This window comes from Spea bombifrons, chromosome 2 (assembly GCF_027358695.1).
Source record: "Spea bombifrons isolate aSpeBom1 chromosome 2, aSpeBom1.2.pri, whole genome shotgun sequence".
Classification (NCBI taxonomy): domain Eukaryota; kingdom Metazoa; phylum Chordata; class Amphibia; order Anura; family Pelobatidae; genus Spea; species Spea bombifrons.
The window spans coordinates 99,083,771-99,105,997 of NC_071088.1; the positions used below are offsets into that span (position 1 = coordinate 99,083,771).

The following is a 22,227-nucleotide window of genomic DNA, read 5'->3' on the forward strand; positions in this document are numbered from 1 at the left end:
CCACTGTAATGCTGCATCACTAACGAAATAATGTGTAAACGAAATAAGCGCTTGCTTGTGTTTTAAAGTCTGGTGTTGCGTATTAATGCTGTTCCACTGAATTGAGAACAGCATGCTAGTGAAAGAGATATCTTTTTTATTAAATAAGCATTCAAAAGTTGTTTTAAGTAACTCCTCGTGCTGCCATTTTTTTTACTGCTCTAATGTTATAGGTGCCATAAAGTTATGAAAGCCAATTATTTCAAAAAAGGTACAACGTTTTTTTTCTTTATTAATTTAAAATAGTACTTTGTATTAAAAAAGAAACTGTATTACAACAAATAAACATAATTGCATACTTGTTCAATACGATACAGGTGTTTTGTAATTAAGATCATACTGTACATTTACCGTGTGTTATGTCTAAAAGCGAATTCTACATTTGCATATTTAGATACAGTTTATAAAAAATACTAAGCAATAAAATTTTTTTATTTATTACACGCTGACGTTGGTGTCTATGATATGCATAAATGCATGTTCTTTGACTATTGGCAAAACTCTGAGAATATAAGTATGCAACAGCGAATTACAGGATAGTAAAATGGGACGGATGGTGTCTTGCATGTTACATATTCAGCTGAAACTGGTATCTGGAGCAAGTACGTTATTCTACATCAGACTGGCCATCAGGTAGTTCTGTAACTGGCAGACCATGGGAAGAATTAAAGCCATTACAGGACATGGCCAGGAGAGCCGTCACAGGGCAGCCCCTGGCTTCAGCCACAAGCTAAGCACTGCTGGTGGTTTATGTCCTTGCAGGAGTAGGTAAAGTTGAACAAAGCCCATATCATTTCTGGGTTGATTGGAAACCAAGCAAGGCAGACACCCACAGGGATACCCAGCTACAAGACACATCATTATACAATGAAGTGAGATATAGGGGTCTGAACTCCTGACTTATACTAAAAAAGCAGATCACATGTTAAGTGCACTAATCCAAGAAAAATTCACTAATTTTCAAATGCACCTTCGCACTGAGCAAACACATCTTGTAATCACAGCCCAACATGCTGATTCCACATCTAAATCAAAATCAACCCATCTTTCCCTTTCCACCATATCGAAGGCAGGGCACTGGGGTGACAGCACATCCCTGCGCTCTTTCATTGATGGATGGTGTGAGGATCAAGTATCTAGTTTAGTATCAAGTTTAGAATATAATTCAGGAATTGTAATAAATAAGTCTATGTAGAATGCAACTTCTAATTCAGGAGTTACATAGCGCATAAGCAAGGTGTTTATTTCAGCTTTCTACAGTGTGGAAGTCCATAGAAGTCACGCTGATACTTGCTTTTAAATTGCTTAATAGTTTTCTATTGATTACAATGTAGCTTTTTTCCTTAGTGATCACAGTCTGGAATCCACTGATGTTTAGATAAAGCCTATAATCTGCTAGAGTAGAAAGCCAGTATTAGACTAACAAGCAAGGCTTAACACATGAACCAAAAAGCAACTTTGGTTCTATGGGATGTTAACACATTGTTTTCCTTGATGTATGCTGGAGACTGCCTTTATTTTTACATAAGACATAAACTGAAATTAGAAATAGGTTGTTAATATTCCTTTAAATTGTCAACTTGCCATTGTCGTACATTTAAGAAAACCCCTCTGGGGATTGAGCCTTATACAGACCACTCCATAGATTGTGTTGCATGACGGCAAGGCAGAAAAAGCCATTTATAAGCTTTATAACTTGCCAGTAGCTTTTAATTTCCTGTGTTGGAATCTTCTCCTTCTTCTGATAAGAAATGATGACATGTGCATTGTCTTCCACGAGGCAGTAAAAAAAACACCCAGTTATTGGTGAGACATATCAGAGACATAGAACAAGATCAAAGATACAGATGGGGCATAATACTAAAACTAGTGCTGCCATTTCTTCCAGGACCTGTATGCGTCTCATATTACCGATTGGCACGTGTAAAACGCGGACATACAACACATGGTTTGTACAACTGATTCCCAGTTCTTATACATCCCACATATTGCAGGGTAGCACTTTGTATATGCTGTTTAGCAACATGTGGAATGTGTGTGCAGAAAAAAATGGCGCATACGGCAACTGCACATAAAACAGGGTAGGGGAAGGGCATAAAAAGGATTCCTTGAAAGAGAGGACAAAATAAGGGAAAATATGGCTGACAGTTATTGAAAGGTTAAGAATCTAACTGGTGAGAAACACTGAAGAAAAGCCCACAATGGAATGGACAAGAAATGCATGGATTAAGTCTCAAAAGAAGCAATCCTTGCTTTGTATACAAATAACAATTGTATGATGTCATTATTGTTGGCCAAATTGCTTTAAACATAAGCTGTTTTGTTAAATTCATTTGAGGATCTGGGAGTGGATATCCGATTCGCTGCTGTGGAGGGTCTTGTCCTTGAAGTGATCACTGATGCTGCTGCATATGAATAGTCCGTTCTGTAGAGAAGATATTGGAAATACGTTTTTTCTCACAGGAATTTATTTTTATAATACCCATATACCGAAAATAATTCTGACTAGTAACTAATTATCAAAAGTCATTAGCATTGATTACTATATTAACAGCATTTTTATGCTCATCAATTTCATACAGGCACTTGGGAAATTCGTTTTCTAGTTGACCATGTTTATGTGAAGACCACTGTCCAACATCTATCGTCTTTCTATAGATTTGTTCTAGCATACTGATCACTCCTTTTTTATTCATATCATTTTATGCTTGGCGGGGGCTGTTTCTGTTGCTCTAGCACGAGGGAGTAGAGATCAGCAGAGATCACCACTAGATCAGCAGGTGCAGTTGCAGAGCTTTGTAAATAGCAAGCAAATCATGTAGTAACATGCAATAAAGATCTAGCTGACTTCCTAAATAAATACTTTGGCACAGTTTTTATAGAGTAAGATGAAGAGAAGGAATCTCAGTTAGAAATGATTAATTGGTAGCAGGAAGAGGAGGGTGGTTCAACTATTCTGGTTAGACCTCACCTAAAGTATTATATACAGTTCTGGAGATCCCATATCCACAAGGATATTGACACATTGGAGAGCGTTTGGGAGAGGGCTACCAAATCAGGAAAATCCGGTAGACTATATGGCACAAATGGATCTTATCTGCCATAAAATTCTACATTTCTATGTTTCTACTGAAAGGTGAACATGGGTGTAGAATGAACCAGGCAGCGTAGACAGCTCATGTAATCTGAACAGAGCATGCTTGATGTCCCAACAAAAGAAACTCAAAAGCCGACAGATATGCTATTAGAGGGGAAGCAGCAAATTCCCTCCAGATTAGGCAAACTAACCATTTGGAATATCATGGCAGATCTAGCCAGTGTGCCATTATTCAGTAACAAATGGGACTGGGAGTGTAATTGTGCCCCAGGAATCTAGCCATGGGCCAACAATTCACAACCCATGTGAGATGGTAGAAATGATTATTATTATTACTATTTGTTGTTATCTAGCACCATCATATTCCACAGCACTGTACAATGTGTATCAGTAATTTTATTAATATGGAAAGTTTCATGTAGTCTACACAAAATACATATTAACGTAATTTTTAGTACTTCGATACAAATTATTTCATGTAAGAAATTGCTCCAATTGAAATAAATGTGGGTGCTGTGCAATGGAGTTGAGGGTCTCGTTGGAACCAGTATCGGAATCGCCTGCAAATATACTGTTATTTGTGCACACAGGTAAGCAGGAGATGTGTTAGGCCAAAGGCATCTCCTGGAAGCCAAGAAACTATGGTCAAAGTAAGAGACCAAATACATAGGGGGATTCAGATTCAAGGAGACGCTCAGGTATCATATACATTATTACACATATGATGGCTGGAGTGCCTCCTTTGAAACATTCACATTTAGTGACTTAGCATGACAGGCATTGGTTTTCTATGCTGGCAAATAGGTTGGCTTTCTGTAATGATACTAATTATAGTAATGCAAATTATGGCATGTATTCCTATGATAATGTGATAATGGAATCCAAGAAATCTGGGAAAGGAAACTGGTTTATGTCCATCAACAGCAGTAACTGAAGAAAATTTGTGACAGAATGACCTGTCATACAGGGCCCCAAATGTAGTCAGAGATGGCTCCAGCCTGGCTGTCAAAGAAAGATAGCACAGGCAGGAACTCCATTGTGTAAACGAATCCCATTAACAGGATGGCTGCCAGGGGGAGATTCAGTAGCTACAGGGGATTATGGTTGGGTTGTCTACATATGCCTGTTTATCAATGTTAGTGCAATTATGTGGATATATAAGGCTATGTTTTACAACAATAAAATGTTCAATTTGTTCTTCACAATCATGGTGGTCGTGACTACTTTTGTAATCTAAGACAAAGATCCATCTATTAGGCTCTTGAGGGACACACGAAGGGTTCATCTACAGCCCTAACAACATCTAAGTAGGATGCTCCAAGAAGAGTTAAGTTCCAGTGGTCAGTGGCAGTTTCACGGTTATAAAAATAAGAATCAGTATCGAGCTCATATTAAAAAATATTAAATTTTTACCGTGGCTGCTGGTTTCTTTCAGCAACAAGGGTAGCACAGAAGATGCAGCCACCCACCAAGCAAAGTGCAGCTCCAGCCCACCCGACAAACAATGCTGTCCCAAACTCATATCTGCAGAAAAACAGAGCTATATATTAAATCAATAGCATTCAAACATTACAGAACATTCATGTGTCTGATGATCATTCTGTGACTAGGCCGGTGAATACAGTGGCACTTTTTACATATATGATGACAATACGCATAGCGATCGCACCCCGTCTGACTTTCAAAGCTATTGTACCTAGAACTAGTAAACCAAAATGACATGAATGTGGCTCCAGTCTACTGACAGATGTACAAATCTGGGTTCTTTTGTTTCACTAGTACAAGTCTGTAGACCATCTGAATCAGCAGAAAGTAGAAGAATTGGTTTGCAAATTTGTGGATGTGCGACAAATGGAGCAACTTTTACCCTTTCATTATCAGAGAGCTGAATAATGCTGCCCTGTGATAAGTCCTCCGCTAACATTATACTGAGAATGTTGATGAATCCCGAGCCTACCATGGACTAAAATCAAAACCTAGCAAAATAAAGAAATGTATAAAATATATTGCCTGCCAGGTGAAGAACATTTCTAAACCAATATTTCAGGTATTGTGTCCAACAAATATGTCTAATGTTGTTTAGAGAATTAAGGTAAGATAATTAAATATCTTCTTGAAACAGGGTTGATTTGCACCTGTCACTTTGTTTATGGATTTAGTCCTTCTAGGTGGACACTTCTAGAAGGCTGACTTTGGAGAGGCTGACTATAAAATCAACCTTAAGTTGCAATGTCCTAGCAAGATCTGCTTGGAATTCAATTCCTGCAGGAATAACCAGCCAAGAATTTTGCATGTAGATCCAACTCTGTCCAATACCAGCTACCTAAGTAATAAATTAAGTATAGAACTCACTCTCCCATTATGCAGGTTTAATATAAACTGTATTGCCAAAGGTACTCAAGTGACACCTAAACTCCAACAGCTGAGGTTCTTGTTTCTGTACCAAAGTTCAAACAAGCCTCTGTAGCGTCTATAACAGGTTTTCAATTTTGTCATAGATGATTACTCTTACTTTTGAGGTACAGACGGATCGAAGTATTCACTGGTGGTTTTGTGTGCATACAGGGAACAACCAGTTAAAGAACATATACCTGCAAGATATCAGGTTGAAACAAATCAAATTACATAGCCTTTGGTTGATCTTATTTGATCAGGGTTTATCCCTTTTGGCATAAATCAATAACTGAATCTAGCAGTGACAGTCATCGATTACCTATGTTATTATATCGTTATTTCAACTTTAATTCTTATTGCAATATTTTCCGATGTTTAGAAACGCTTGTGAGAGAAGATAACTATTCAATTAAGACATCTTTATCCACAATGGACAAAGACATGGAGAGGTCCACAGCATGTATAGTAGCAACATATATTACATATAATGGAATAACATTATATATATATTTAATTATAATAATAATAATAATATATATATATATATATATATATAAATTGTTTATAGATATGTGACAATTCGTATTTGAGTAACTAATTTACAATCACATGTAAATTGGAAATCCATCTTAATCTAGAAATCACATCAGGTCTGTACATTGGTTAATTTTACCTTTCAAGAACTGTTTTTAAGCTTTTAATTTATTGAGTAAATTAAAGTAAATCAAAATGACTCACCTGAAAAAATGAATAAAAGTCCAGCTAAACAGGCAATTTTAGCTTTTGTTTGGTCACTTCCTCCAATTCTTGTGCACTTCATCCCAATAAATCCGAATATAGTTCCAAAGAATCCCAAACATATAGCAGAAATCATTAGTGCTCTACAGGCCTGCATAAAACCTGAAGATTAGACACATATTCAATTGCTTGTTTTTCTTCTGTTAACAATTAAAGATTTTCCATATACTGCACCGTATCTTTTGAAGCATTTTGTACCTGACATAACAGAATATCCTGCAAATAAGTAATTTGTCATTTTTAAAGAATAATAGGTACATTATAAAAAGTTGATATTTTTATTGAACCAACACAAAAAAGATGAAGACACATAAGCTTTGTGAGCTTCAGATCTGAAGAGGAGATGTTTGAGGTCCTGAAAGTTTAGGTGACTTAACATTACACATATGCTAACAGCATACACTTTCACACTTTCACATTATAAAACTGCCAACACATACACACTTATGCCATACAGTAAAACAGACTCCTGCTAACATCATTTAGTAACACACACTCACTCTAACATCATGCATTTACAGACTCTCACTCTAACACCACAGACACATTCACTCTAACACATACACTAAGTGTAACGCCATAAAGTGACAAACTCACTTCATATATCCACATACTCACTCTAACTTCATACATATACACACATTCACTCACTCCAACACCATACACTAACACACACACTCTCCCAACATACAGTGACACACTCCCTCCATACATTACACACATTCACTTACTCTAAGACCAACATACACACTGGCTCTGACACCATACCCTTACACACACACACTCACTCACCATGGTATGGTGTACTGCCACCTCCAATGGTTGGCAAGGCATCAGTCACCCCAGGATGAGCCAGGATGTTTATGTGTAAGGGCAAGGGTGAATGTGTGTGTGCATGTATGTATGTTTGAGAAGCCATCTGCATGTGTGTCTTATAACATTAGCACATGTGGGGGTGTTTGGATATGTTATCGTGTGTGTAAATTTGGTGGCTGTGGAAGTGGACTTTAGTTGATGGCAAAGCAGGAGGCAGAAGTGAGTGTGTATATGAGTAAAGTATAGTTAGTGTATATGTATGGGTAAGGGATGTGTGTGTATATGCATGATACATGAAACATTGTTCACTTTAACACCATATACACAAACATTCATGCTAACACTAACACACCCACTATACAGTCATAGATTGAAGTATTCACTCTTGTGTATTCACACCAAACACACACACTCACTCTAGCACCATACACTTACATGAAGACACTCATACTTACGCATATGCACACATTCTTACCTTGCGCAAAGCATGTCTTTAGCTCACACTCTGTACAAGCTTCTGTGCTGCTGTCCCCCTGCAGGGTCAAGTAACTCATGTTAGGTGAGACTACTGAGCACCTTGGTTACCGGGTGCCTGAAGGTGCTGTGCACCTGCAACACCAGGCTTAGTGTGCCCCTGCAGTTTACAGTATAACAAAGAAGAGCTGCCATAAGTGCAGACATACAATATGTGCATTAGATAATATGAACGCATTATAAAAGGAGGTCCCTACCACGAAGAGCGTACAGTCTAAGAAGTAGTAAGGCAAGTTGTAGAAAAAAACCTCACTATACTATATATGACAAATAGACTTGTTTGCGTATATGTGGTAACCGCATATTCCATGTGGCACTTCCCTTTTTTAATGTTACATTTCTGTAGCTGTGTGTACTGTTTATTAGCCAGGCCAATGTTCTCCCCCCTCAGGGTTTGCCTGCTTAAGCCTGTACAAATCTATTTTTGTCTTTTTTTCCTTGCTTGTGGCTCTTTAATGAACAAACACAGCAAACATGAAATGCCTGGCACAAAACAGGATTGCTTCATAAATAAATTGTTCATCCAAGTATGTTTATGCTTGCTTCTAAATTAGTGGTTAGAGAGCTCTAGCCCCAGCATGCAACTCGTGTGCTTCAGATCTATGAATGCTGACAAACCTCACAAAGTTAGAAATGGGGGGAAAAAACAGTTTACCATGCTGAAAAATCCAAAAGTGTGTATGTAGGGGAAATGTTACACATGTTTTGTTAGTAGATTGATGATTTAACAAACGCTTCTTACACTTTTCTAGTGATTTCAACAGATACTGCAAGCAGTGTAATGAGGCAGAAAATCCTTTTTCAGCCGTCCACGTCTCTGTCCGACACCTGCTGAGTCACTGTGTATGAGAAACGCTTAAACTCATCTTGTATTCACCAGTTAAGTAAAATGTAACCCCTATGACATCAATAAAAATGTTTCTAGACAATTGTTCAGCATTATAAAAACTTTGGGAAGATAGTTGGTGCACCAGGATGCTATAGGTGCTATATTTTTGCATTTTCCATGTTCAGTCGAGTTGGATACTTAACAATGAGCCATTCTATTGTTTATCACAAACAATATGCAGTGGCTTACTTAAGGAGGGCAGGGGGGGTCCACCCCAGGTGCCACTCATCAGGGGGTTCCACAATTGCTGACAGGCTGACCCCCCACCCCTTCAACTTCTGCAGCAATGCTGGCAGCACTCATATGTCTATTTCCCAAAGACAACTGGACAGGGGCGTAACTAGAAACCTCAGGGCCCCGGTGCGAGAATCTGTTAAGGGCCGCACCACCCACCCACCCCCAACCTATCTACCCCCTTCTCACTATCCACCCTCTCCCTACCCCCCCTTCTCACTATCTACCCTCTCCCTCCCTACCCCCCCTTCTCATTATCTACCCTCTCCCTCCCTAAACCCCCTTCTCATGATCTACCCTCTCCCTCCCTACCTCCCCTTCTCACGATTTACCCTCTCCCTCCCTACCCCCCTTCTCATTATCTACCCTCTCCCTCCCTAACCCCACTTCTCACGATCTACCCTCTCCCTCCCTACCTCCCCTTCTCACAATCTATCCTTTCCCCCCATACCCCCCTTCTCACGATCTATCCTCTCCCCCCTTCTCACGAGCTACCCCCCCTTCTCACAATCTATCCACTCCCCCCTTCTCACAATCTATCCTCTCCCTCCCTACCCCCCTTTGTAGGTCACTTACCTGTGGTGGGGGCGCGAGGCCTCTGTCTCGTTGCGCACGGCTTCACTGATGAGCGCCGGCATATGACGTGAGACAGACGTCTCACGCTCCCAACACTGCAGCCTGGGTAGCGCTGAGGCCGGCAGCAGCGGCGGCGGGGAGCAGAGGAGTCCTGGAGTTCTGTCAGTCAGGGGGGCCCAACAGGTGCCGAGCGGTTGTTTTCAGCAACCGCTCGGCACCCCCTGGGCCCCCTTGACTGGCAGAACGCCAGGGCCCGGTCGCAGTCGCGACCCCTGCGACCCTGGTAGTTCCGCCACTGCAACTGGATATGATGCTGAGCACGTGCACTCAACTTCTTTGGTCGACCATAGCGAGGCCTGTTCTGAGTGGAACCTGTCCGGTGAAACCACTGTATGGTCTTGCCTACCGTGCTGCAGCTCAGTTTCAGGGTCTTGGCAATCTTCTTATAGCCTAGGCCATCTTTATGTAGAGCATACTCAGAGAGTTCTTTGCCATGAGGTGCCATGTTGAACTTCCAGTGACCAGTATGAGAAAGTGTGAGAGTGATAACACCAAATTTAACAGACCTGCTCCCCATTCACACCTGAGACCTTGTAACACTAACGAGTCACATGACACTGGGGAGGGAAAATGGCCACTTAGTGGTGTACTCACTTTTGTTGCCAAGGTTTAGAGATTAATGGCTGTGTGATGAGTTATTTTGATGGGAAAACCAAATTTACACTGTTATACAGACTGTACACTCACTACTTTACAATGTAGCAGAGCGTCATTTCTTCAGTGTTGTCACATGAAAAGATATAAAATATTTACAAAAATGTGAGGAGTGTATTCACTCTTGTGAGATACGATATATATATATATATATATATATATATATATATATATATATATATATAGAGAGAGAGAGAGAGAGAGAGAGAGAGAGAGAACTATTTAAAATAAAACACTATATTTTGGTTAAAGCCTTTAACTCTACTGACAATAAAACCCTATCAACGTTGATACATTGATACATACTACATTTTTAAGTAAATTGTTAATGTAATTTAGAGATGAAGATTCTGTCATGATCCATTATGTTATATAATTTTGATGAGTTATGTGGATGCAGTACAACATAGTGTAATTAATGAACCAGGTGATTGACAGTTGGCATCCATGCTTTTTTTCTATTTGTTTAATACACTATTTAAGGTTACAGTTCAATAAAATCAATTTTACAATGACATTAACTATTGTATGCACATTTCATGGCATGTCAAGCCAAATTAAGTTTCTTCTGAGAAACATTCAAAGACAAATAGTGACAAATAGTACAGAAGCAAGAGTCCCAATCATGTACGCACATATAAACCCTAAGAATGTAATACAAATTCATAGGAGGTTGGTGACTCAAGGTCATTATCTGCTTGGACTTGGTGGAGCCAATTACAAATAGGGTCAAAAGTAATAGAAATCTTTTCAATGTTAAATATCAATGAAGTTATGTTGGCACCATGTAAGGTCAACAGGCTGAGTTAACCAGTAACCTAGTAGGATGGTTGTATGATACAATATTTGTTGTGGCAACTGTGTTGTATGAGATGAACCAAAAGAGTTGGCGGCCACCACTTTTTAGAGGAGCAAAATCAAGAGAACATAAAAATATGATTTTTTCCCCCCTCTATTTGGAGCACATAATGTCTCATCTCTATACCTTGTTATTTAGTATTGTATTTTTAGCCCATGATATTGTTACACAAATAAAATAACAGACTTTTTATTAAAAAAACGGCTAGGAACGTGTTATCTGATTACTATGGTCTAACACAAATATGTAATTAAAATATCTTGAAAAATCTTGTTGAATTGACATGTTGGTCCAGCGGCATGATTGTAAGAATTAAGTATAATATATTTTTTAATAGACATTTATTTTAGGATAAGCTTTCAAGAATATGAAGCACCCTTTATCAAGTACAATGCCATACTGATTATTGATAAAACTATAATTAGTTAATAGAGCAATCGAAAAAGTACTACAATAAACCAAAGAACCAATATAGACAATTTGAAAGATCAATTTTTGTAAGGATCTTAAAGATCTCATAGCTGACTGGTGTTCAAAACGTATCATAGCTTTTAGAGCATTGTTTATCATGCTTCCCGTATGTTTATTACCGGTGGAGCGTGGACAACACAACAAATTAATGAGCCCTAATTAAAAAGGTGTACATACTGGTAATTCCACCTATATCAAACACAAATACACAAAAATATATCATATTGTGGATAGACATTACTAAATATACAAAGTTTTTTCAAAACATGGCCACTAAGCCATCATATTATAGACTGGGTCTGTACCCAGCCACATAAATAAAGCAGTTTTAGTACATTTTTGAACCAATAGAACACAAAGGGAAGAAAGAAAAACCTACCTTCGAGGAAAAAAAATAACGTTTAATAAAAAAACTAAACATTAAATAAATTTACATGATTGACTGCACTCTGTTAAAAAAACTTTTTTTAAATGACATTGTTGATGTATGTAAAGTTTAAAATATTTTGTAGTTGACACGTCTACTTTACCAGTGTTGTTCTGAATTATTAATTGAATTAATTGTTTTCCAAACAGAACACAAGTTGAAAATATTTTAATAGCTATTATTTAACTCCAAAACACTTTTATTTGGCAATATGGTTTGTAACTTAGTTTCCTTAGCAGAGAGGCTTTCTTTGTGTTTTTAGTGTTACATCAAGAAGGCAGATTTTATTAATATATTTAGAAATATTTTATACTAGGGGTATGTTGGCAATTGCAGGTTTTTTAAGAATTGCGGTATTCAATATACTTGTGTGTGTATTATATATATATATATATATATATATATATATATGCACATAGCACAATTTTCACATAAAAAGTCTCATCCATTGTAAGTTAATTAAAATTATTAACATTTGTTTATAAGTTTGTTTTCATAGACTGTTGAGGATTCTATTCATAAAGAATAATGATGGGTAAAACGTGCGTAATAATTAAACAGTGTTTAAAAAACATCTGCAGCAAGGAATATGTCTATATATATATATAAATAAAGTTATTCTGAATACAATTGGCATAAGAATTCACAGTCTATTTAGTTTCATTATGAGAATTGTTTTAAAAAGTATATAATAAGTGCTCACCTTAAAAAAAACGATCTTGGACAGTTCTTACCTTCCAGCCTAAAGAGGGTTAAGTGGGGTCTGCAGTGGTATGAGCCCAGAGCATTCCCGGCACAGTTCATCCAGAGACCCTGAAAGACCCAAGTGGCGGTAATGACAGAGGTAGCTCGGCTTGTCACCTTCCATTCATTTGACGTGATGGCACCAATAACTGCTCCGGTCCCAGAAATACAAAATATTAAAGCTAATACGTGCATCCCAATCATATTCCAGGTATAATGTCTAAGCACTGTGTGTACTAAAGTGAAGCACACAGGTGGACGCACTCTGCATTATCTGTAATCTATTGAAATTACACATGAAGCAAAAATATAATGTGCCTTGTAAAGCATGGTTTTCATGCTTCAACGGCCAAAACTCTGCTGAGGTGCTTAGGATTTTTAGCTGGGGGTAAAGAGTAAGGTGGAGACACAACTATAATGAAATACAAGTATACATGTTTCCAGTCCCTAAAAGCCACCTGCATTCATTTATCCCGATATGGATATAATTTTGGAAAGAAATGTTACATTTTTACTTTTATTTTTACCTTTCTATTCTTTGAATTTAACTTTGCTAGTTAATGCTAAGATTTCACATTAACCATAAGATTAATCAACCTCAAAAAATGTTAAAGGCCTAGAAAGCAAAGTCCAAATTAATTAAGTAGTGTTCTATTTTAACAAAGAGTATGTTTATATCGTATTACCAACACCACATTATCAACACAAGAGGCTTTTAGAGAGATACTCTAAGAAAGACAAACTGTTTTTTTTTTTTAAATAACAGATCATCTGGTTTAGTAGCCTCACAAAACCAGTAATAAGCGATTTTATCCAAAAGGTAGAAGTGCATTCAGAACCAATACCTAGGTTTCTAGCTCCCTAGATGAATCATCTGCCTTTAGGGCCAGAACCTAAGTTTTTTAGCTCCCTGGATAAACAATTTTTCTGGTGCCCCTTGCTGCCTGTGGCTGTATGGCGAGGGTCTTCTTTACAAATAAGTTGCTACATGAGACCCTGAAAGGCTTGTGTTATCTAAAGGGGGGACTCTACTTGTGTTTCTGGGGGAATAAACCATTGATAGCACCATCTACAGCATCTGACAATGTGAGGAGGACACAACATGCTACTCTATTTCATATTGTGCGATACCTTACCTCCCTGTGTTTAAAAAGATTTATGACAATACCATATGACGGACAGAACGTCATTATTCATTGTTATTATCTACTATTTAATAATGCAACAGCTATAAATATGTGCAATATTCAAGACAAATGGATTGCTTTCGTATTGAGTTAAGGAACCATTACACCACTGAGTTTATTTTAAGTCATCATAAGTCAATAAATCTTAAGGCTGGTAACGCTTACTCAACCTATTTGGGTGATTTCCAATTTATTTTGGATTACATTTCCAGGCAGGAATGGAAATGCAGTGTACAGAACAAAAAAATGGATATATCGTCTCAGCATGCAATGTAACCGGTGAATCGTCCCACAGGATAGTGAGGATGTCCTGAAAGGGTATTTTGCTACAGCAACTATAATGTATTCATTTTCTGGCTGTCAGGTTACTTCTTCATCCAAATGCCGCTTGTAGAGCCATATCTAAAATGATTGTACATGAGAAACGGTGGAATTTAAAACAACTGGAAATTATAAAGAAGGGATACTACAAATATATTCAACTAAAATGTTAGACTGATCAGCCAGTAGAATTTACTTATGCAGAACTAATTTAAATCTCAGAAAAAAATGTATGTCCTGGGATGGAAACCAGAAGTTCCTCTAGTAGGCAAATTTTACTTTTTGGATGGAAAAACTGTGACGGAACCTTCCATCACTGGGGCTTTTGGAGGGGACTGATGGCTAGCCTCCTGCCTGCTGACAATGGGCCCTGACATTAGAAGGGGTTCTGTTATTGGGGATGTGGGTTCAGGGACCCCCTTTCTACTGATTTCCCCTATTGTATGTTTTACCACATTTCCCACACAGAGACTCAGAACTGTAAATGCCAGCTGGACATCCTGGTGTAAGAAGAAGGCTGATTATCTGGGTTGTGGAGAAATGTATTAATGTGTTAGGTGTTAGTACTGCCATTCACTGTCTTTTGTGTACCCCCTACTGCTATGTATATAATAACTAAATACACGGCCAGTAGCTGTTAATCCTGTTAGCTCTATGTCCTAGCCATTGTTTATTTCAATTCAATTATATGGCTGTCATCATGCTATGTCTGCCTCCCCAATTAATGTAATTATTTATGTCTCATGTAATTCTGTCCTTCCCCCGGATATTGCGTTGCAGGATGTGATCTAATTACTTCCTTCCTGACATGGTAATTAGATCCTGTGACATTTGTCTTGCCCCCTTCTTACTTGTATATATAGTTCTTGTGTTTGGTTCAAATACAGTAGTTCCTGTTTTACCTCACGACGAGTCCTGCCTTGTTATTGAGGTGAGCCTCGGTGCTACCCTTATCAGGGCGGTAGAGCGCTGTATTGCTAGACTCCCGCCGAGGTTCCTGAGAGGCTGTGTTTCCTGTTGTCATCGGCAATATTTCAACCTGATGATCCAAGTCTTGTACGTCCGGTGACTATGGGCAGAAGGAAGCAACGTCTGGCGGGTGTACCCAGTCGGGGTGCGGGTCGTTTCCGTCACAAAACAAAATATCTTTCATAAACAAGTAGTCCAAATACATTATACATTTCAAACCTAAGCTGCCAACATCTCTGACTGTGTCATCACTGGGAATTTCCTGGATTCTGCAAGGGGCTACATCTTCCCATCAATTTGAACCCACAAACCTTTACTAATATACAGTAAGAGTAGATATTTTTATTTATTTTGTTAGGACACAGGTTGACAAGTTGTTTCCAGACTTTCAAACGTTACTTGTTAGCGTAGAATATTCAGACGGAGAGCTATGCTGCTGGTTGCATAATATATTATTTCATAATTTTCATCATTCTAATTCTGTTTCAAACAAACTGGGTTATGGTAAGTGTTTTCAGGGATTGTTTACTTACAGGAAATTTAAAAAACTGGTTACACAACATCTAGTTTATGTGTCCCAGGAATACTGTATGCAGGCAGTACCAGACAAGAAAAATAATAAAGACAAATGAAGAGATTTTCTCCATGTTTACCGGCAACTACAATCAATTTGGAACCGTCTGTGAGATGGAATGAATTCCAATTTTCGTGAGTTGCAGAGAGGCGGCGGCAGGCATGTGCGAAAAAGCCATGACTGGAACATTTCTAATTCCCCAGAGTAAAGAGTCAGAGTCCCCAGAGTCAGATGATAGCAGCAGATCTAAAAAAGAACACTAGTACCACCACTAGTTTGAGAGTGTGGGAGATGGACACACCACAAATCTGTTGCAACTCAATCTCCTTCCTTACTCACGGGAATAAATTTGTCTTTGTGCTACCTTACCTCTACGCCTCAATGCCCTTCCTTACTCATGGGGATCAATTATTGTTCTGTTTTCTAATATGGGGGTAATGATTCAGACTTGTGGCTGGATATATCTGCCTGCTAGTAGCTGCCCTGTTTCTTCGGCTCAATGTCTTTTCTTACTCTGGAAGATTATTGTCGTTTTTTTTTTTTAATATGAGAGGTGAGTCGTGTGGCTAGATGTGTCTATCTGCTAGTGCCTCCCCATCTTCTGTGTCTCAAGCTGCCTCCTCACTCTGGGAAATCAATTCTTCTTCTTCTTGTGGCTGGATGTGTCTGTCTGCCAGTGGCTGTCCTGACAACGTTGGCCCATTTCATTATTATTATTTCATTGTTTTGCCATCAATTAATACTGTAGATCAAGATCAAGTAGGTTTTGTAATGGAGTCAGGTCCTACAAAATACTTATATCGTTGGCAAATAGATCCCATACGCAAATGCTTTAAGTACCATTGGACACAGATTTAGCCTTTTGGATGACCACATTAGTCACTTATGCAACAGGCATTAAAAGCAATGTTGGCCTTATAGTTTGTCCCATCAGCTAAAATGTACTTTTTAATGCACCACGTTGAGGATTACGAATGGTGCAAGGTAGGCTCACCATCTTTCTGTGTTAAATTTTGTTGTAGCTTTGGAAAGACAAGTTTTATCAATTGCATTAGTTGTAGCAAAATGGAACATTCAAGTTCATGGTGTGTTCTGGTTCTGCAAATGATTACTAAAATCTCTAATCTCTTTGATTTATCTCTTACATTCAACTCTTTTGACAAAATGTAAGTTTGGTAAATGTTTATCTATAAAGGCATAAAGCAGGTCAGAGGCTCAAATCCCTTAATATAAAAAATATAAGTTTCACTGAAACTGAAAGGTTCTGTTTCCATAAGACAAAATATCGATGTTGTTGCATGCCAATATATGATGCAAGTAAAATCTACGTCACAGAGAGGGAGAGGGTGTAACTTTTCTTACATTACACATTAGCTTCTGACCCTCAGGTTTTATACTATGACCTATGATATCCTGTCCTTTGCTAAATCATTTTATGTATTTTAATATTCCTATCATATCTTCCCTCTCTCCTCCAAGTTATACATGTTGAAATCCCTTAGTCCCTTTCCTGGTATTTTAATTCCTGTTAACCATTCACCATTGTAGTAGCTATTATATTAAGAAAAGAAAAGAAAGATTATATTAAGAAAAGAAAAGAAAGATCACCAGAAAAACATTAAAGGTAATGCTAGTCCAGACAAGGAAAATATGTAGTGGAAGTATTGTATTTGCTCGATTATAAGACAACCCTGATTATAAGACGACCCCCCAAAATCTGAATATTAATTTATGAAAAAAGAAAAAGCCTGAATATAACACGACCCTATAGGTCTGATTATAAGACGACCCCAATTATAAGAGGTATTTTTCAGAGCATTTACTCTGGAAAAAACCTCATCTTATAATCGAGCAAATACGGTATAGCAGTGGTTCATTTTTCTGTGAGTTAAGAAACTCCTCCTGAAAAGAAGAGACCTCTGAAGTCCCAATAGATTATGCGACTCTACATCTGTTTCTATGTTGGTGTAATAATAGATACAGCATCACCTCCGACTAAAGACTCGTCTTCTCTTGGACTGACTAAATAAAGATTCCTCCTTTTTTTTGTCTTTGCCTCAGGTTCCAGGTCCCAGGAATGTGTACATCAAATGTACAATATATTTTGTAAGCATAATTGTGTGCTGACTGTTATTTATATTATAGACCTATTTGTTGGGTTCCATTGTTGAAGGCAACGTTACAGTGGTTACAGCACTGGGAAGTGTTAACACTTTTTGCTTTTGTGCTTGCCTGTGCTATTGTCAACTAATTTCCATCTGACTCATCCTAGGTTTATAGCCATCTTATCTTTTTGTATCACTAAACTGCAGAATTGACATTGTTTTGATGATAGATGTTAGTTACCACTGTTTGCATCAGAAAACTTCCATAAAATAAAATGAAAAAAGACTTGACTACTTCAACTCAGTTTTAGCTGGTCTGCCCCTTAACTGTCTTGCTCTTTACAATCCAAAATGAATGCTGCTGCCAGGCTTATCCTCATTACTCATTGTTCTGCACTAGCTGCCGGTACATGTTAATGCTTACCTACAAAGCTCTTTAGTGCCTTTCCTACTTACATGTCCTAACTTATCTCCAAATATACACCGACTCAGTCCCTTTCCTTAGCTGATTATTATTGATTTATATAGCACCATCAAATTCCATAATGCTGTACAATGAGTAGACAGGGCATCACATGTAGTATAGAACATAACAATTTGACTTACAGAAACAACTGGTGAGAAAGGCCATGCTCAAATGACCTTACAATCGGATGATCTTCATCTACCTTCTGCTGTATCTCTTATGCTTATCTACAAGAATTCACAAAGACTGTCTTCATCCTATGGACTTTCTTATCACATCCTCTATCAAGTAACAGGTTAACCACCCTCCTTCCACCTACCACTGCCCAACTAGTCATAGCTTCTCTCCTGCTATCAGCTCTTTCAAACTATACTTTCTTACTAGTCTGTATATATGTCCTGTGCTTCGATATTACCAAGATACAGTTGTGTGGTTAGTCCACCTCAACTATTTCACCTTGTGTAATATACTACCATCTGCTAGATTACAAGCTTGTTCGAGCAGGGCCCTCCTAATGTCGACGGATGCACTGCTTATGTCCTGTATAAATTAATAACAATAATACCAGAACTACAGAGACTAAGATAGTCATGTTTTAGGATGTACAGGAATGTGGGAAACATTTTGGTGCATTATCACCAAACCTGACACATTTCTATAATATATATATATATATATATCCCTCACATTTTTGTAAATATTTTATTACATCTTTTCATATGACAACACTGCTACAATGTAAAGTAGTGAGAGTACAGCCTGTATATTTGCCTTCCCCTCAAATAACTCAACACAGCCATTAATATCTAAACCTTGGCAACAAAAGTGAGTACAACCCTAAGTGAAAATGTCCAAATTGGGCCCAAAGTCTCAATAATTTGTGTGGCCCCCATTATGTTCCAGCACTGCCTTAACCCTCTTGGGCACAGAGTTCACCAGAGCTTCACAGGTTGCCACTGGAGTGATCTTCCACTCCTCCGTGGAGCTGGTGGATGTTAGAGACCTTGCGCTCCCCCACCTTCCGTTTGAGGATGCCCCACAGACGCTCAATAGGGTTTAGGTCTGGAGACATGCTTGGCCAGTCCATCACCTTTACCCTGAGCTTCTTTAGCAAGGCAGTGGTCGTCTTGGAGGTGTCTTTGGGGTCGTTATCATGTTGGAATACTGCCCTGCGGCCCAGTCTCCGAAGGGAGGGGATCATGCTCTGCTTCAGTATGTCACAGTACAAGTTGGCATTCATGGTTCCCTCAATGAACTGTAGCTCCCCAGTGGCAGCAGCACTCATGCAGGCCCAGACCATGGCACTCCCACCAACATGCTTGACTGTAGGCAAGACACACTTGTCTTTGTACTCCTCACCCGGTTGCTGCCACACACGTTTGACACCATCTGAACCAAATAAGTTTATCTTGGTCTCATCGGACCACAGGGCATGGTTCCAGTAATTCATGTCCTTTGTCTGCTTGTCGTCAGCAAACCGTTTGCGGGCTTTCTTGTTCATCATCTTTGGAAGAGGCTTCCTTCTGGGACGAGCAATTTGATGCAGTGTGCGGCTTATGGTCTGAGCACTGACAGGCTGACCCCCCACCCCTTCAACCTCTGCAGCAATGCTGGCAGCACTCATTCGTCTATTTCCCAAAGACAACCTCTGGATATGACGCTGAGCACGTGCACTCAACTTCTTTGGTCGACCATGGTGAGACCTGTTCTCAGCGGAACCTGTCCTGTGAAATCGCTGTATGGTCTTGCCCACCATGCTGCAGCTCAGTTCCAGGGTCTTGGCATTCTTCTTATAGCCTAGGCCATCTTTATGTAGAGCAACGATTCTTTTTTTTTTCAGATCCTCAGAGAGTTCTTTGCCATGAGGTGCAATGTTGAACTTCCAGTGACCAGTATGAGAGAGTGTGAGAGCGAGAACACCAAATTTAACACACCTGCTCCCCATTCACACCTGAGACCTTGCAACACTAACGAGTCACATGACACCGGGGAGGGAAAATGGCTAAATGGGGGCAATTTGGACATTTCTACTTAGGGGTGCTGAGTTATTTTGAGGGGACAGCAAATTTACACTGTTATACAGACTGTACACTCACTACTTTATATTTTAGCAGAGTGTCATTTCTTCCATGTTGTCACATGAAAAGATATAATGAAATATTTACAAAAATGTGAGGGGTGTACTCACTTTTGTGAGATACTGTATCTCCCTGTTTATTTAGGGGCAGGTTTGATAGATTAACAGTTTAAGAGACACCGTTGGCTCTCCATGATCATTATGCCAGACCTCAGCATAAAAATCACCACTGCCTTATCATTCAGACTAATCATGATGACTCAGTATTCTTACATGATAATCAGTAACACTACGATTGTAATTATTAACACGTTACATAAATTTTTATTGGACAGGCAACATGCTTAGGTTCAAGTACTGAGGAACAAGGTCACATGCATTTAACAAGCTTTCCCCTAAAGAGGGGTTAAAATAAGACCAGTCTTTTGACATTTAAACAATTATAATACATAATTGAAACATGCATAAAGTTAATGTTAATATTTTAAGCTTTAAGCTTAATAACATGATGCTACTGGACTTAATAATAATATTTATAATAGTTTTTACCAGCACAACGTCAGCAAATACATTATTTTTTAATATGTGTTCATGGGCCTGCATTCGGTTTGTTTCTATATAATATATAAATAATCTCCTCTTCAGATTTCTGTAATTTATTTTTAAATCTAGATATAAATTATATAATTATAAACCCCCATGTTTACTAAACTGTTTAACTTTTTTTTCCTTCTAGTTTTCCGTTTATGTAATCCTAACAAATGAATAATGGTAATAAAAAAGTGCATAATCATTCACATATAAATAGAATTAACGAAATTCTACAAAAAACCACGACCAAATGAGCACCTGGTATTGTCACCTGTCACTGTGTAGACAAAGTTCTTACAATGTAAACATCTTCAGTTATATGAAAAGCAATCCATTATTAAACTTAATAGAATATTTATAATGATCTTTCAGACTAGGTTTGCCAAGATAGAAATCAGAATAGGGCACCATTAATATTGTATATAATTGCCACCTATTACCTTTACACATCCCTTTCTCGTGACTAGCCCTGTAAACAATAGAGGTTTATACTGCTAGCTGTCAAGTAGACAATACAAATTTATAAAACAAATATGTTGTCAGGATCATAGAATGAAATGCGGCTCAACCTGCCACGCTTTACAGACATCGTGCAGAGGAGAAGTCAATACCTGTATTTATTTACGTGAATACAGAATAAAGTAGCAGTTTTAATAAAATGAATTTAAATATTGATACTATGAGTTACAATGTGATGAGTAATATGTGAATCTGTTATGTGAATCTGTTATAAATTAAGGCTTGACATGCAGCAAATAGACCCTCAGGTGTGAGATCCCTTCAAGCACAGAACAAGTGCAGTGTAAACAAGCACACCCACAATAAAACCATATATGTTTCTAAGTACACATATTAATTATGAATTTTACAGAAGCGGTATGTGACTACTGACAAAATGTTAAAAGATAACTAAGGCATTTGGGGGAATATTTCAAGTTAATCAATATGATTGTAAGCAGGATATTGTCTGTAGCCCCATGTGCAATGTTGGCACAGACAATTATATATACTGTATATATTATAAGCGCAAATGATCATCTAACAGTTTTTAACCACAATCGACTTATTTATTATTCTTGTGTGTAAGTCATGTACTTTATGTTGTAGGCAAACTCCGCACCTGGCAATGTTTTGGGTAATGGGAGCCGATCCTATGAAGCTGCTGTCCACTTCTTGTGGATAGGTATGTGGATAGGTTTTGGGGTTGGCCACTATGGGTACAGACAGGGTTTAGCTAGTTCCACATCAAGAAAGCACTGGCACCAGAATCCACCATTGCAGACAATGCAGCACAATCAGTCCACCGTGAGGAGATGGAAAAGTGAGCTGGGCCTAGGAAGTCCAA

The 22,227-nt window shown here is 38.3% G+C and overlaps 1 protein-coding gene across 1 annotated transcript; it reads right to left on the reverse strand.

Annotated features, from left to right (window-relative positions):
- Positions 1-2,274: 2,274 nt before the first annotated feature.
- CLDN10 (claudin 10) lies at positions 2,275-12,811 on the reverse strand. Its single transcript, XM_053457621.1, has 5 exons — positions 12,583-12,811; positions 6,269-6,430; positions 5,649-5,727; positions 4,550-4,660; positions 2,275-2,464 (listed from the first exon to the last, which is right to left on the reverse strand). The coding sequence occupies exons 1-5, from the start codon at positions 12,794-12,796 to the stop codon at positions 2,344-2,346; spliced, it is 687 nt and encodes a 228-aa protein (XP_053313596.1). The 5' UTR covers positions 12,797-12,811; the 3' UTR covers positions 2,275-2,343.
- Positions 12,812-22,227: the final 9,416 nt, after the last annotated feature.